Source organism: Diplotaxodon limnothrissa, linkage group LG7, assembly GCF_057381915.1.
Source record: "Diplotaxodon limnothrissa isolate DT_005_m linkage group LG7, D_limnothrissa_male_GT1.1, whole genome shotgun sequence".
Taxonomy (NCBI): Eukaryota; Metazoa; Chordata; class Actinopteri; order Cichliformes; family Cichlidae; genus Diplotaxodon; species Diplotaxodon limnothrissa.
The window spans coordinates 51692067-51707206 of NC_140602.1; the positions used below are offsets into that span (position 1 = coordinate 51692067).

The 15140-nt window shown below is 39.3% G+C and overlaps 1 protein-coding gene across 1 annotated transcript; it reads left to right on the forward strand.

Moving 5' to 3' along the window:
* The first annotated feature begins 160 nt into the window (after window positions 1–160).
* Window positions 161–13078, forward strand: LOC146629159 (guanine nucleotide-binding protein G(q) subunit alpha-like). The gene is made up of 8 exons (XM_085359892.1): window positions 161–198; window positions 600–753; window positions 6023–6207; window positions 9377–9531; window positions 9850–9978; window positions 11651–11780; window positions 12340–12493; window positions 12847–13078. Exons 2-8 carry the CDS (start codon window positions 618–620, stop codon window positions 13035–13037), a joined length of 1080 nt encoding a protein of 359 aa, XP_085216018.1. The 5' UTR covers window positions 161–198; window positions 600–617; the 3' UTR covers window positions 13038–13078.
* Window positions 13079–15140: the final 2062 nt, after the last annotated feature.

Consider the following 15140-nt stretch of genomic DNA (forward strand, 5'->3'; position numbering starts at 1 on the left):
TCGCTGGTTAACACCGGAAATCTGCTCCTATAATGTAATAGTGAAAGCCCACACGGCTTCCCATCACGGCACAGCCCTCTGTCACATGGCGCGCCGTTGGTTTTCACTGTGGATAGAGTTGGGGGGGGAGACGGGATAAAGGAGTCTGCAGGCAGAGGAGGATAACGCGATAGAAGGTTGCAGGATCTTATTTACCGAGTAGGTCTTCTTAACCACTTTTTTAAAATTGATATCATCTTTGTGTCATTTTGTTGCGCCTTGGAGTCAAAACTCCGCCATATTCAGTCCACCACGCCCGGAGCGTCAGCTATCACAGTCGCCGTTACAGTCTGCTCAACTTATTGCGCAAAGTTAATTTCCCCTTTTACTGGAGAGGAAGAAGGTAACAGCCTCGAGAACAGCTGCTTTACTTCCTTAAATTTGCTAAAGCTTCTGTTTCCAGCTCCGGGAGGGGGGAGGCGTAGTTGCTGGAGCTTGTAGTAAAGAGTTACCGTGGGCTTTAATCATTGTGTGTTGTGACTCGAGGATACACCGAGGAAGGGAAGGGGGGAGTGTTCGCTGTATGAACAAACAGTATGTATGTGTGTTTACCTTGGAAGGTGAAGTTGTAACCAGGAATGATTTTGAGCTCCGTGGGGGCATGCTGCCTCAGCCCGGAGGCCAAAGAGGCTCGGAGGATCAACGATGAGATTGAGAGGCAGCTCCGCCGGGACAAGAGGGAATCCCGACGGGAATATAAACTCCTTTTGCTGGGTAAGAGACGGATCAAACGGTCTCTGTGACACCTCTATCAGAGGTCAGAGGTGGAACAAGTTTTCAGGACTTCCACTTAAGAAGCTGCATCCCGAAAAACGTTAGGTGGCCTCCTCAAGAGGGTCTTTGCATCTCGTCTGTTATATCAAATTAATTATTAAATTTGATACATCAAATGTCTTAACGATTTAAGAAAAAAATCTTGCATAAATATAACAGCCTTATGTTGAATATTTGTATTTACGGTTTTGACATATGAGGCAGCAAGTGCAGCTCTTAAATTCATGCAGAAAGAAAGCTGTGTCACAGAAGACTACTTGAATAAATACAGCCTACTTAGCATCTGTCTGCTCTTTGAATCAGACCCCTCAAAACATAGATGTAAACATGATTCAGTGCACTTGAGTGTGTTATGATGCCTTTGTAGCTGAGAAGAAGCAGATTATAAACAGTGGAGTAAGAGGTGAATCCTGAATGTGGACATTAAAACCTGAAAAATATAAGATATATATATATATATATATATATATATATATATATATATATATATATATATATATATATATATATACATTGTAAACAGAAAAATCCCCAAAGTAAAATAAAAAACATGGAGGTGACGTGAATAATTCTATATACCACACAATTTACATGTTCAAAAGGGAGTAGGATGAAGTTTACATGCACGTCATTTACTACTGAACACTGTTCCTGTCATAGGGCGTGTGCATAGTTTGCTGTGTGAGGTGAGTTAAAGTGTAAAGACAATGCAAAATGCAGTTACAGTACGGGCAACCATGCAAAACGTACTCACAGTGGGAGTTTTAACTACTTTTAGCTACTACTGTATCTCAAATGGGGAAAAAAAGGGATTAACTACACAGATTTGTAGGATTGAAATATTATGTGTACCAAATGAAGTGTATATACTTCATTTGTTGATAAGACATCAACATATGGCCTGACTGTAGTAGTTTAACATGGACCAAAGTCTATGTACATTAGTGGTTTGCGGTGACATTGATCAGTGGTTGCTGTATGCGTCTCATGAGATGTATTTTAAAAAAAGAACTGGTACTACAACAAAACTCATCACAGTTTAATCTTAAGGAGAGCAGCGAAAAAAGAGAAAACAGTTGACTGTTAACAGAGCCAACTGCCTCCAGTTCTTCAGAACTGCCCATCGACAGATCTGTGCAGTGTATCTGATAACAGCATTTTTCTTCTACACAACAGTAAGCAGTCCTCTGGTATACATTGCTGGTTCAGACAGGCATGACATGACACGAAGCTCAAATACTCACTCATCAGTTTTTTTCCTTTTACGAAATAATATGCGACTAGCCTTGGGTCAACTAGTTTTGTAGCATTTTTGTGGTTAGCCACGAGCATGTTAGACTGTAGCTTCCTGACCCTAGTTTGCATTTATAATCTCTGCATGATTTGGAGACTTTATGAGGTATAAAGATGTGACAAATCTACATGTATTAGTAACATAATTGCTAACAGTTATACCTGGAAGTGTGATGAGTCCTCCCTCATCTATCTCACTTTAGTTGATGGTATACATTTTGTTTCAACTTCCTTTAGAATTGGCCCCATAAAATCCAGTATGGCATGGGCTCCACACACCGCTGTCATTTAATCTGTACAGAAAAGAAATATTAGTTGCAGTCCTCATCTGTATACTACAGGGCACCGGGTGCTTCATTAGTTCCTCCTTGCTCCTTTCTACTTTCAGAGCTGCTTTAATTCGTAGTGTCACAGATTCATTGAGGTGCTGGAAAAACGTAACATTTAACAGCAGAGATTTTGGTCCGTATTGACGTGTCAGCATCGCACAGCTGCTGAAGATTTGTTGGCTGCACGTCCTAAATGCAAATCCTCTGTTTCACCATATCCCAAAGGGCCATGCTGGATTGACATCTGGTGACTGTGACGCGTCATGTTCAGGAAACCAGAGCTTTGTGACACAGTGTTACTGTGCTGGAAGCAAGCATCATGAAAGGATGGACATGGTCAGCAACAATATGGCTTCATGTTGTGTCCATCAAATTCTGACCCTACCATCCGAATGTTGCGGCAGGAATTGAGACTCGTAAAGCTAGAAAACATTTTTCTGATTTTCTGTCTAATTTTGGTAAGTTCGTGGATGTGATATCCTCGGTTGCCGGTTCTTAGCTGACCGGAGCGGTTCTGGGTGTGGTCTTTGTAACAGCTCGAAGCAGTGTGGCCATTTTTCTCTGGCCTCTGACATCATCAATACCTTTTTTTTTCCAGAGGACTGCCGCAGACTGGATATTTTCTCTTGTTTGGGAAAATATCCTCTGTAAACCCTTGAGATGGCAGTGTGGGAAAATCCCAGCAGATCAACAGTTTCTCAAATACTTAGCCCATTTGTCACCAACAACCACGCTACATTCAAAGTCACTTCAATCACCCTTCTTCCCCAGTCGGCTGCTCAGTTTAAACTTCACCATTTTGTCTTGACTATGTTCTAAATGCTGTTCTTGCAACGTGATTGGCGGATCAGATGTTTGCATAAATAAGTAGTTGAACAGGTGTACTTAATAAGGTGCCACATTTAATTTGACTATTTGGCAAAGGATGTGTCATCAGTGATTAAGTTGAAGGTCTAAAGCAGTCAAGCATGGGTAGTCATGTTGAACGTGTCACCAGCCTTTTAGCTTCAGTAGACAGCACTCTGTATTTTAGCCCACGACCAGTTTCAGTCTGAGATTGGAACAGTGCACATCGCTTTAAGTACTCTCTAATAACATTTTAAAAGAAATACTGTTGCTTTCATTTGTGCACAGGGTTGTCTCACCGGTGTCATTTCTGCATTGTCAGCTACACGGGGAAATGCCGCAACTTCTAATAAATCTACCAGCCACCCATGAGATGACAAAACGTAACATTTGATGCAAGTTATGTCCAAGTTTACATAAGAGGACATCAGGATAATATATTATGATCATAACTACATTCGGGGCGACCGTGGTTCAGGGGGTTGGGAAGCTCATCTTGTAACCGGAAGGTTGCCGGGTCGATCCCCAGCTCTGTCTGTTCCTGGTCGTTGTGTCCTTGGGCAAGACACTTCACCTACCGCCTACTGGTGATGGCCAGAGGGGCCGAGTGGCGCGATATGGCAGCCTCGCTTCTGTCAGTCTGCACCAAGGGCAGCTGTGGCTACAACTGTAGCTTCCCTCCACCAGTGTGTGAATGAATAGTGGAATTGTAAAGTGCTTTGAGGGTCTCGAAAAGCGCTATATAAATGCAATCCATTATTATTATTATTATTATTATTATTATTATTATTAAATAAATAAATGAAGCAATAAAATCAATCGCTCTGTATACCATCTGTTTAGTGATAACCTGACATAGTTTATTCCTCTGAGCTATAAAACCCCATCCAGTGTTGCTAAACAGGAGAGTCTGCATCCGTGCTGCTGGTGAGACCTCAGGCATAGTTGCTCCTTAAGCTAAATGCTAACATCAGCATGTTTTGATGCTCACAGCTATAAAGTTTGCAGTCCATTTGGTGATGTAATGATTATTATGCTGACTGCGTTAACATGCTAACATTTACTACCTTAAACTAAACTCAGAATACTGGGGAATGAACACCTGTTGTTAGGACCTTAAAGAAAACACTGAAAGTGTTGAAATTTTCATCTGGTATCAAAAAGTCAAGAGCTTATCAGTGTGACGCATAGTGATCCAAAAAGGAATTTCAATGTCAACAGACAGAAAGAGTGGGAGTTTTACAGTTAAAACTAGCTGATCGCTTACACACTGCACGAATATATATAGAATATGTGAACGTTTTACAGAAACAATATAATTGAAATGGATGGATGTGTCAACAGGGTCAGCAGGAAAACGTAAAACAAGTTCTGACGTACCTGTATTAGTTAAATATTTCTGTCATTATTTTTTTGCGACAGATGTTATTTTATATATATATATATATATATATATATATATATATATATATATATATATATATATATATATATGTGTGTGTGTGTGTGTGTGTGTGTGTGTTTTATAGCCTTAAATCAATCAAAAATTTATACCTTGTTATTTTTTATTAAGCCAAAGGTCAGTGCTTAAATTATAATTACAAGTGATGTACTCATTAATGACTGAATATTTTTTTAAATTATTTCCTTTCAGAGTTATTTTATTTTTGTGATTTCTAATTCGTTTTTTTATTTCAATTTATTTTGACTTTTTGTTTTTAATCCAGTTTAGTTTCACTTACTTTCTACTGTTTTAAACGGTTTAGTTTCAGTTTAGTTTTTGTTAGTTTCAGTGTCAGATTTAGGCTTTTTAATTATTATTGTATGGAAGGCATATGTCGGAGGCACGATTTAGGAAAATTTATACCGGTGTTACAATAAAAACACAGAATATTTTGAAAGCAGTTGACTCACAATCCTGTGGAGTCTCAATAAGCATGTCCATCAATGCCTCATCAGCCAAGCTGAAATAACACCTTTTTAACAAACTAACAGATACTATACTTTTTACAAAATCTTATTTTATATAGTTTACATTTTTGCACAAGTCTAGTTTTAATTTTCACTTTTTTTAGGTAACTAAAATGTTTTCTTCAAATCTGCTTTAGTTTTCAGTTTTAGTTAACTATAATCACCTTGATCCTATAATATACTGAAAAAATGAATTCTGTATAATGAATAGTTATAGTTGAGGCACTTTTAGTTTAGTTGGACTTTAATTAAAAGAATTTTCCTTATATATGTTTAAAGAAGTTTTTATTTAAGTAAATAATCTAGATGCTTCTTCTACCACTATAAAAAAACAAGTTCTCAGACTTTAAGTTTTTTCTACCTGCTGTTGTGGTAAATAACATAATTGTGTCTCTTTGTGCTTAAATTGTAAGAAATAAAAAAAGTAAAAGTAAAATTACAGGAAGGGCTCAGGTAGCTTATTGATCGTCCTGTAATTATAAAAAAAATCATTTTGTAAAAACAACCAAGACAAAACAAAACAAAACAAAACAAAACATGTCTGTAATAGGTTTTTTCTGTAATAAATATTTCATATATATATATTTTTAAAATCTGATTTTCCATGTGTTCTTATTGGATCAAGAATCACTTGAGGGGATGAAAATGACCTTTGGATTTACACAGTATCTGGATGTGATAAGGTATAGAGGGGAGGACAGGTGCATTGTATTGTTGGTATTTTGATGGGAATAAAGAATAAAACTACATTTATGCCTCCTGTTGGATAGGAACTGGTGAAAGTGGCAAGAGCACGTTCATTAAACAAATGAGGATCATCCATGGCCGTGGATACTCTGATGAAGACAAGAGAGGCTTCAAACAGCTGGTGTACCAGAACATCTTCACAGCCATGCAGGCCATGATCCAGGCCATGAACGCACTGCAGATCCCCTACAAGTATGAGCACAACAAGGTAGGCCTGTGTCCTTTCTTCGCTGCTTTGCTCAGACAAATTGAGAAAGCGGTTTTTATCAGACACAGTTCCACAGAAGCATGCGGAAGGTTTACTGACAGAGCCTGCAGTGTGTATTACTGTGTATTTAGGGTGAAGCACTTCTGGTAATTTGCAACAGTGTTTAGTTTTGCAATCCTGCTGCCAGAGAGTTTTGTCTACTTACAGAGTGAGCTGTCGTTTTGAAGTATACAGAGTGTCACACTGCAAGCATGTAAACTGGTAGTCCTGAGCCAAAAACAAGTAAGAGATCAGGAATTCCCCATTATTCATACAGGAATCTGTTCCTGTCTTACAAACACCAGGGGCCCGTTCTTCGTACCTCGCTAAGTAAGTTAGCTGGATTTGATTGTTGACGATTTCGCGTGATCTTGGATCGTTCGGTTCCCCGAAGCTCATCCGGGACTTGCTGCCATAGCAACAGAGCCGTAACCGTAAACCTGCTCGGGAGCAGGTTTACTTTATGTAAACAGGATTAGATCGCGGCCACGCAGGTATGTCCGCTTCATTTATACGAAAGCAACAGCGATATTTCACCACTGTTTTACCATAAATAAATATTATCAATGTAACTAAAGATAATGCAGCACTTGATCCATTTATTGACGTCACACAGATACATACAGGTCATTTCCTAAAAAAGGGAAATGTACTATTAACATTCTATTACATGTATGTGATTATTACAGATGTAATTCATATTTTAGAGTAGTAATTGGAAATTACTTCGTGTAATCAAGATGGGAGACCACGGCTATAAAAGCGAAGGTGGATTTGGGAAGTCTGTCGCAGCCATGTCCTGTCCGTTTACGCGAGCCACCCATTGCGGAAGGTGCAAGATTGATAAGGAGAGTTTTCAGAATTCAGCGTATATTGCGGGACAGACAGGATCCTTTAGCTCAGCGCGACAGTGTGCTCATAGAGAGATATCGATTTTCCCGTGAGGGTATTATTCACTTAACCAACTTGTTGACGAGGGGGTGCAGGACCACCACCTGTCTTTTGTTGCTCTGCCCTTTTCTTGGTTGCTGTTATAAACAAACAGATTATTTCAGGGTCTCTTTTCAAGAGACGAAAAGCAATATAAGTGATAAATATTACCATTCTGTAGAATATTCTTATATTTCACTTTTACTTGTTCCCATGTTCTAGTGGGTCCTGTTGTGGCTCTAATGTGTAAGGGGATATAATATAACATAATATAATATAATGTAATATAATATTGGATAATATAGTGTGATATAATAAATTTACCCTACAGCCTACTGGTGTTGGCCAGAGGGGCCGATGGCGCGATATGGCAGCCTGGCTTCTGTCAGTCTGCCCCAGGGCAGCTGTGGCTACAAGTGTAGCTTGCCTCCACCAGTGTGTGAATGTGAGAGTGACTGAATAGTGGCATTGTAAAGCACTTTGGGTGCCTTGAAAAGCGCTATATCAATCCACTCCATTATTATTGTTATTATTGAATTACTTACGAGTTTAATTTGTCAGCAACTTTCTGCCAGCCCTCTCTCCTTGCTTTTGCAGCATTTGCAGTGTTCCCTTGCGTTCTGATTAAACTCTGAAACTCCTGAAATCCCTCACTCAAGAGTTCTTGCTCTGCTGCCGAAAAATACCGAGCGCACTCCTTCGACATTTTCGCCGACCAATCAGAGGGTTGCCGATCAATGTTTCCACTATCGATGCGTAGCCCCTTTTACGACACCCAGTGATCTCACATTACTTCATCCAGCTGTACTAATCGTCAACAGCAGGTGTGTTCGGGGAACCGGATTAGTGAGCTCACGGTTAGCGCGATGGTTTGGTCTTGGATGTGTCATTTGATCTTGGATGTAGTAAGCGACGTACGAAGAACGGGCCCCAGGTGCGTATTAATCACAAAAACGTGCTAGCTCACACACAGAGACTACATTAGGTAAAGCTCCAGGTTAGGATGCAATCCAGGAGAGCCTATGTCAGTGATCATCTGAGTCAGCATGTGAGTTATATTTTTTCTTTCCTGTAGTGTTGGTGGTGTTCTGTAAAAGCTCACAGGATGGCACTGTTTGTATGCAGTTGGTTTGCATAAATCAGCAGTGAAACACAGAGAGACCGTAGGTCAGTGAGGTCAAGACATCCGTCGCTGTGTCTGAAATAAGTGCGTTTATTCATCAAATCAACTACACTGTTCACAAACTATGCTGATCACAAAAAAGTGCATTAGACTCCTGTCTGGAAACCAAATTTATCGCTCATTATTGAATAAACTATTGACTGTCTGTTTGAATAATTTAGCGAGCGGTGATATCAGGCACTCAGTATATCAGTTCACTAAACCTCTTCCCTGAATGGTGAAATCGTAGCTTAGAATCTATAGTAATGCACAGAAGGCCCATCCAAAGATTTGAGTCCTCGTATAACCTCTCTGAAACAAAAAGAAAACAAAGCAAAAACAAAACCAAAAGAACAATTGAACGAGTTGGATTAAATTTATATGCTCACAAAAAAGCCTGCTGGGGTAACTAGCTTTTTGCTTGCTTTCACCAGAAGGAGAACATCTTAACTTAGTGAAGCTTGCTCCTACTGTTTGCTTCACTAAACACACAGGTTAGACTTTTATTCTGAAAGCATTTTCTCATATAAAGTCAAAAGTGATAGTTTTAGTTAACTTTTTATGTAAGAGGTTTACACAAAAAGTCACACCTCCTTGTGATTACTGTGGTCACTAGCACGGTGTAATGCTTGCTTGTGGCTGTTATGGATGACACTGACCTGTCTGCAAACACTTGCTAATTAAACACTGAACTGTAGCGAAACTTGAAAAAGTGAGACACAAACCACATAAACTTTTCATTTCTTTGGAACAATTATTTCCCCCACTGTATCGAAATGATGTGCTTATATGTTGAACAGTTAGTTTCCGTAAATGATTGGTAGTATGAATCAGAATCTTAATTCCATCTTGTTTGGTATTTGTTATCTTGGTAAACCGGATGACATCACTCCTTCCTTCCAGCACTGGGACTGATTCGTCACCTATAATGCTGCGGTGACAGTTGCGCAAGAGATGCTTCCTATAAATAACACAATATTAAAGTAATTATTCTTTCTGAAGTTGTCGCTAATATTAATGTGTTATTGTGATGCTCAGGCCAACGCCACAACTGTCAATAAGGCTGATGTGGAAAAGGTGGTAACATTAACCAACCCATACATTGATGCCTTGAAGAGCTTGTGGAGCGACCCGGGAATTCAGGAATGTTACAATCGGAAGCGGGAATACCAGCTCTCAGACTCAGCCAAATAGTGAGTGTAAACAGAAGAATAACTCCTCACACACTGTCTAATAATTTCCTGTGTTTCATCTGCCAGCCGTCTTTTTAATGCACCAAGGACACAGAGGCTTAGTAGTTTTTCCATTTAAGGTTGTTAAAAAGAAACGCATTTAAATTCTAAATAATTCATTGCAGCTACATGGCTGAAACAGATACAGCCATGACTTAAATAATTCAAAATAAATGTCTTCCTTCTCTCCCTCTCTGTTCTGCTTCTTCATCAGTCTTTCTGTCAGCAGCTTTCATTTTCATTTCTTAACACTGCATTATCCTCCCCCTGTGCTATTAGCTATCTGGATGACTTGGATCGAATCTCTGATACTGGGTATCTGCCAACTCAGCAAGATGTGCTGAGGGTGAGGGTGCCCACAACCGGTATCATAGAGTACCCTTTTGACCTGGAGGGTGTGGTGTTCAGGTGAGTGGTTTTTTTTTTCTTTCTTTTGTTGGTGTCCCCCACAAATACTATTAAAAATAATGCAACATTCCTTAAAAGCAGATAACATAATTCGAGGTATTACAGGGATCGATACATTTATATCTTATATATATAAAGATCCAGTAACCTGTTTTAAAATCTACCCTTCTACCTCCCGAGTACAATGTCTATTGTGTGTATACATCATTATGGTGCATTCACTGCTAGCGAATGGCCATCCTGTTTTTTTATCTTTTTACTTGTAACCTCTCTGGTAACCAGATACCTGCAAAAACAATGACATTGTCCCTGATGACACCTAGTGTTATCAGGTAACATAAGCACATAAGCAACTAGGGCTGTGCGATATGACCAAAATCTCATATCCCGATATAAGAATTCTATCTTCCCGATAACGATATAAATCACAAAAATTTAACATTTTCTGTAAATTCTGTGAATCTCGGGCAGCTCGTCTTGCGGGAAGTGTTTCCAGCTGCGCGTCATGTAGCTGGAGTCGAGTGTTTTAACCGATGCATGAAACGATACATTTTTAGACATAAGTTGTAAAGGCCGCCGTTTTCTTTGTGAGTATTTATTACACAGCATGCTGCGGGGAAAAGCCTGTTCTAACGTTTGAGTCTAAGGTTTATTTTTTAGCACCTGGTGGCTCTTTTTTAATTCTCATCCGTAAATAATCTGCTCTTTCACGTGATTCTGTTTATTTTGAAAAGTCTCAACAGGATCTTGAGCTTTATTGTGAAAGGTTTATGTGGAACATAAACAAGCGGACACGCGATGCTGTTACCGTCGTTGTTGCTAACCACAACGCATAAAAACAGGCGCTTGTCGTCGGTAGTGTGGTTATATTAAATATAAGAGAAAGAGAGAACTTTAAGAAATTAATATAGCCACTACAGTGACCATCAAAACGATGAAAAAATGTTGCCGTAAACAGTTTATTTTGCGAAACAAACGATAGCGTAAAATGAAACAATAGACGTTTTTATATCGTCATCCGATATATATCGTTATATCGAACAGCCCTATAAGCAACACTTTCACCTGTTCGCCCTTGGACTGCAGTTATCATTGCGTCCCTAAATATAATTTGTTCTGCCATCCTGGGCGGCTACGTATAGCAAGAGCAGACAGATCACACAGAGCAGTTCTGCATGAAGAGTGTGTTAAATTGATTTCATAGTTATATAGCAAACAAAATGTTTGTTAATTAGAAAACTAAATATCATTTTAACGCTAAAAATAGTGACGTTTAACTGTGTCGATAATTAGTCAAAACGATAGAAGGCCCGACCAACTTTAAAATGATCTCTCAAAGCCACCTACTGTGTGTTAGGTAACTGGACACTGAGATGTTAATTTTCAGGAAGCCCATTAAAATGTAACGCACATTAGAGTTCACATTAGAATTAGAAAGAAACATCCTGTTTGAACTGACCAATTTTAGACTATGTCGCTGTGACAGCTGGCCACTGATTATATTAGCTGCTGTTTGACTGGTTCCCCCAGTTTGACTGGTTTTACCTCTTTAATATAACAGTTCATGTACTTTACATTGCTGTCTCCGGTCCTGTTATCATTTTTAAGAAACATCATTTGTATCATTTATGTTACCTTAATATTTTTCACCGGTTTAAACCTGTGACTGTAGGATGGTGGATGTGGGTGGTCAGCGTTCAGAGAGGAGGAAATGGATCCACTGTTTTGAAAATGTCACTTCCATCATGTTCCTGGTGGCACTTAGTGAGTACGATCAGGTCCTCGCTGAGTCTTCCAATGAGGTAAAAATCAGACTTAAAAATACTAATCTAATATATATATATATATATATATATATATATATATATATATATATATATATATATATATATATATACACACGTTTCTTACATGGGAAAAGACAGTAGCTTGCTTTGGGATAAAAAAACACCCAACTCACTGGATAGGACACAAAGGGACTTTGTTTCCTTTGTTTAAGGCCAAACCTGTTAGGTGGAAATGATGACCTAGATTTCTGCAGAGTCCAGCTCCTCTCTCTCTCTCTCTTTGTCTCTCTGTTTCTCTCTCTCTCACTTTCTGGCCACATTGATTAACCTCATCTCAGCCCTCCTTTGTGGCAGTGCTCATAGTTCAACTGCAGGGGGAGCTCTAAAGTCACTTTAGCCCAACAAAGGGCACCTTTTAGTGAGGCCTGTTCACTTGATGAGATTACAGCCAATTGAATTTGCTCACACAGGCAATCACTGGTGAAGTACTGCTGTTCTTCAGCAGGGATTCACGTCTGTTGTGTTTGCTCCCTTTCATTCTTTATTTATTTATATGTTGTTGTTTTTTTCACAGAACCGAATGGAAGAAAGCATGGCCTTGTTCAAGACAATCATAAGCTACAAGTGGTTCGAAGAATCCTCGATCATCTTGTTCCTCAACAAGATAGATTTACTCGAGGAAAAAATCATGTATTCACATTTGGTTGACTACTTCCCTGAGTACGACGGTAAGGGGAACTAGCGCACTCGCTGCAAAGAACATTTGAATAGAACATGATAATATGAGCATCTTGGTCCATTCGTTTTTGCTGATTCACTGTGTCAAATAACAAAGTCTTTCTCTTACAATCACCAACAACACACTCACTCCTTTTTACAGTTCGCTGGCATTAACTACTAAATGCTACTGGTTATACCAGACCAAACACGAGTGTACCAGTTTGTTTTCCGCTGATAAAAATGATATGCTTTGCCTGTGAATTCAGATTTCTATTTCTTCATGGAAATGCATGAATCTAACTTACAATTTTTCACTTTTACACAACTACTAAAATATTCCTGTGCTGTTTTCTTCTTCTAGGTCCTCCACAGGACGTCGACGCGGGAAAAGCATTCATATTAGACATGTTTGTCAGTCTTAACCCAGATGAGAAAAAAATCATCTACTCCCATTTCACGTGCGCCACAGACACAGACAACGTCCGGTTTGTCTTCTGCGTGGTGAAGGACCACATCTTGCAGGGCCACCTGGATGCCTACAACTTGGTCTAAAAGTGTGGCGGTCTTGTTCTTCTTCTTTTTGCTGTAACTCAATCGGCTTTGTACACCTGGCAGCCGGGAGAGCTCCTCTGTGGTTCTGTTTGCTTCACGCTGCTGTTGAACTCTTAAATCCAAAAACAGGAAACGGAGAAGTAACGCGGCTTGTCGTCAAATGGCTCCACTACTTATGTATTTGAAATTTTCTAGTTACACTCTTTAAAGTGGATGTCTTCAGCTATTATGAAGTGTGACGTTGAAAGCGTTGCCTTAGCGAGGAGCCTATTATAGTAAACACTGAATTTTATGGAGTGCTTTGTGTAGCAGTGTAAAATATTTCAGTGTCCTCAAGAGCCTCAGAGGACTTGTAATGTACTGAGTCTCTGCTTCAGGAAATCTGTGGAAGTGAATGCAGACTAACTGCAATGCAGCACCTCACATCACTAATCCAAGTTTGTCATGGTTTGTTTTTCAAGCTAAAAAGTGTTCGAAGCATCTGAATGCTTAGGTTGTGTCTTGACTTAAAGGGAACTAGTCGTAATCAACACTAATGACACACTGACCTTATTTACCACTGTTACTTGCACATTGTATATTTTGTAGCGGTGGTTGTGTCGTACTTGCTCCAGTTTTCAAATTTCAATTCACTCGATGCGCCTCACGTTTGTACGGTGTCCCAGAGAGGTCAAACGCTGCAACTTCAGAACTGCGCTGCGACTTAAAAACACCAACAAACCGAAAATTTCTCCAAATGCACACAAAACACATTGGAAATGAAAAAACAAAGCAAAACACAGAAGCCGAATAAAACACAGTCGAAGTTAAATCAGAGCAACAAAACAGGTGTTTTTGGGGGAGGCGTTTATTCGAAGGACCAGCTGCGAAACATTGTAGGCTTAAAAGGAGCACACGACTCATCCACGTTGTGAGGGAGAAAAACATGCAGTGTTTTCATATGATTCATGTAATACTGCAGATAGATGTTTGCTATTAGCCATTTAGCACTAGATTGTTGCCACTTCAGGTGTTTGGTGACATACCTCACCAATAACACTTTTGGGTTTTGTGTGTTTTTCTACTACTGTTGTGTTTTATTCAAGTTCTGTTGTCCTTTGTGTGCTTTTTCAACATTTTTCTATTTGCTGGTATTTCTTTAGTTTGCAGTTCCTTTGACCTCTCAGGGCCACCGTACATTGTCTGCATTGACCCTTTTAAGGCACTTTTTTTGAGCACGGCATACTTTTTGTTTTTTGTTTTCTAATTCTAAACATTTCAAAGTGATATTCACATTTATTTCTTGTGTCAGTTGTACGCTTGAATAGCACGTTTCTTCAGTTCAAAGACTGTTTGATTGGATTTTTAAGTATATTTCTTGCTTTGCTCAAAAGGCTTTACAACTTCCCCTTTTATTTATCTAAAGGCATAGTGTACATATTGCATGGTTGGGTAATCTCCCACTGTGGTTATTTTTCTGTCTTTTTACTCACATCACGGTCAGTGTTGAAACTGCTAAAGGGAGAACTTTTAAATGTTAAATCATCTCTGACGCTTTAGAGATGGTCTATTCGCAGGCATAAAGAAAAAGCTCATGAGAGTGTATCCGTAGCACTATTGTTCACAGAACCCTCTTCACAGGCTAATGTGTACCATTTTATTTATTGGTATATTTCACTATGACTGTAATATGTGAATGCAGTCTTTTTAAATGCGATTGGATAAATAAACAATCTGTTCATTTTAGGTTTTCAGTCTTTGTCTGTGTTTGCAAATCAGCTCCGGCACACTGATGGTTTGCCATTCAAGTGTTTGTCTTCTTGGCTGCTTGAAGAGCTCATCTGGAGCAGTCTAAGTCCTAAAATCCTCCTCTGTGATACATCCATCTGGCTGGAGCCTACAGCATTAGGTCCATATTTTTAGTCTTGTATGCAGGGATATAGAGTGTGGCAAAGAACCAATATTTTTGGAGGACACTCAAAGTAATGTGGCAGTTGTATGTGACACAAGGATAGATTAAAAGTGAGGTGGCTGCTGGGCACCAAATCCTTAGTGGTCTGTTCTACATGCAGTCAATTCAACCCCACATCGAACATGAATTAAAAACCGTTATCCTACATTTCA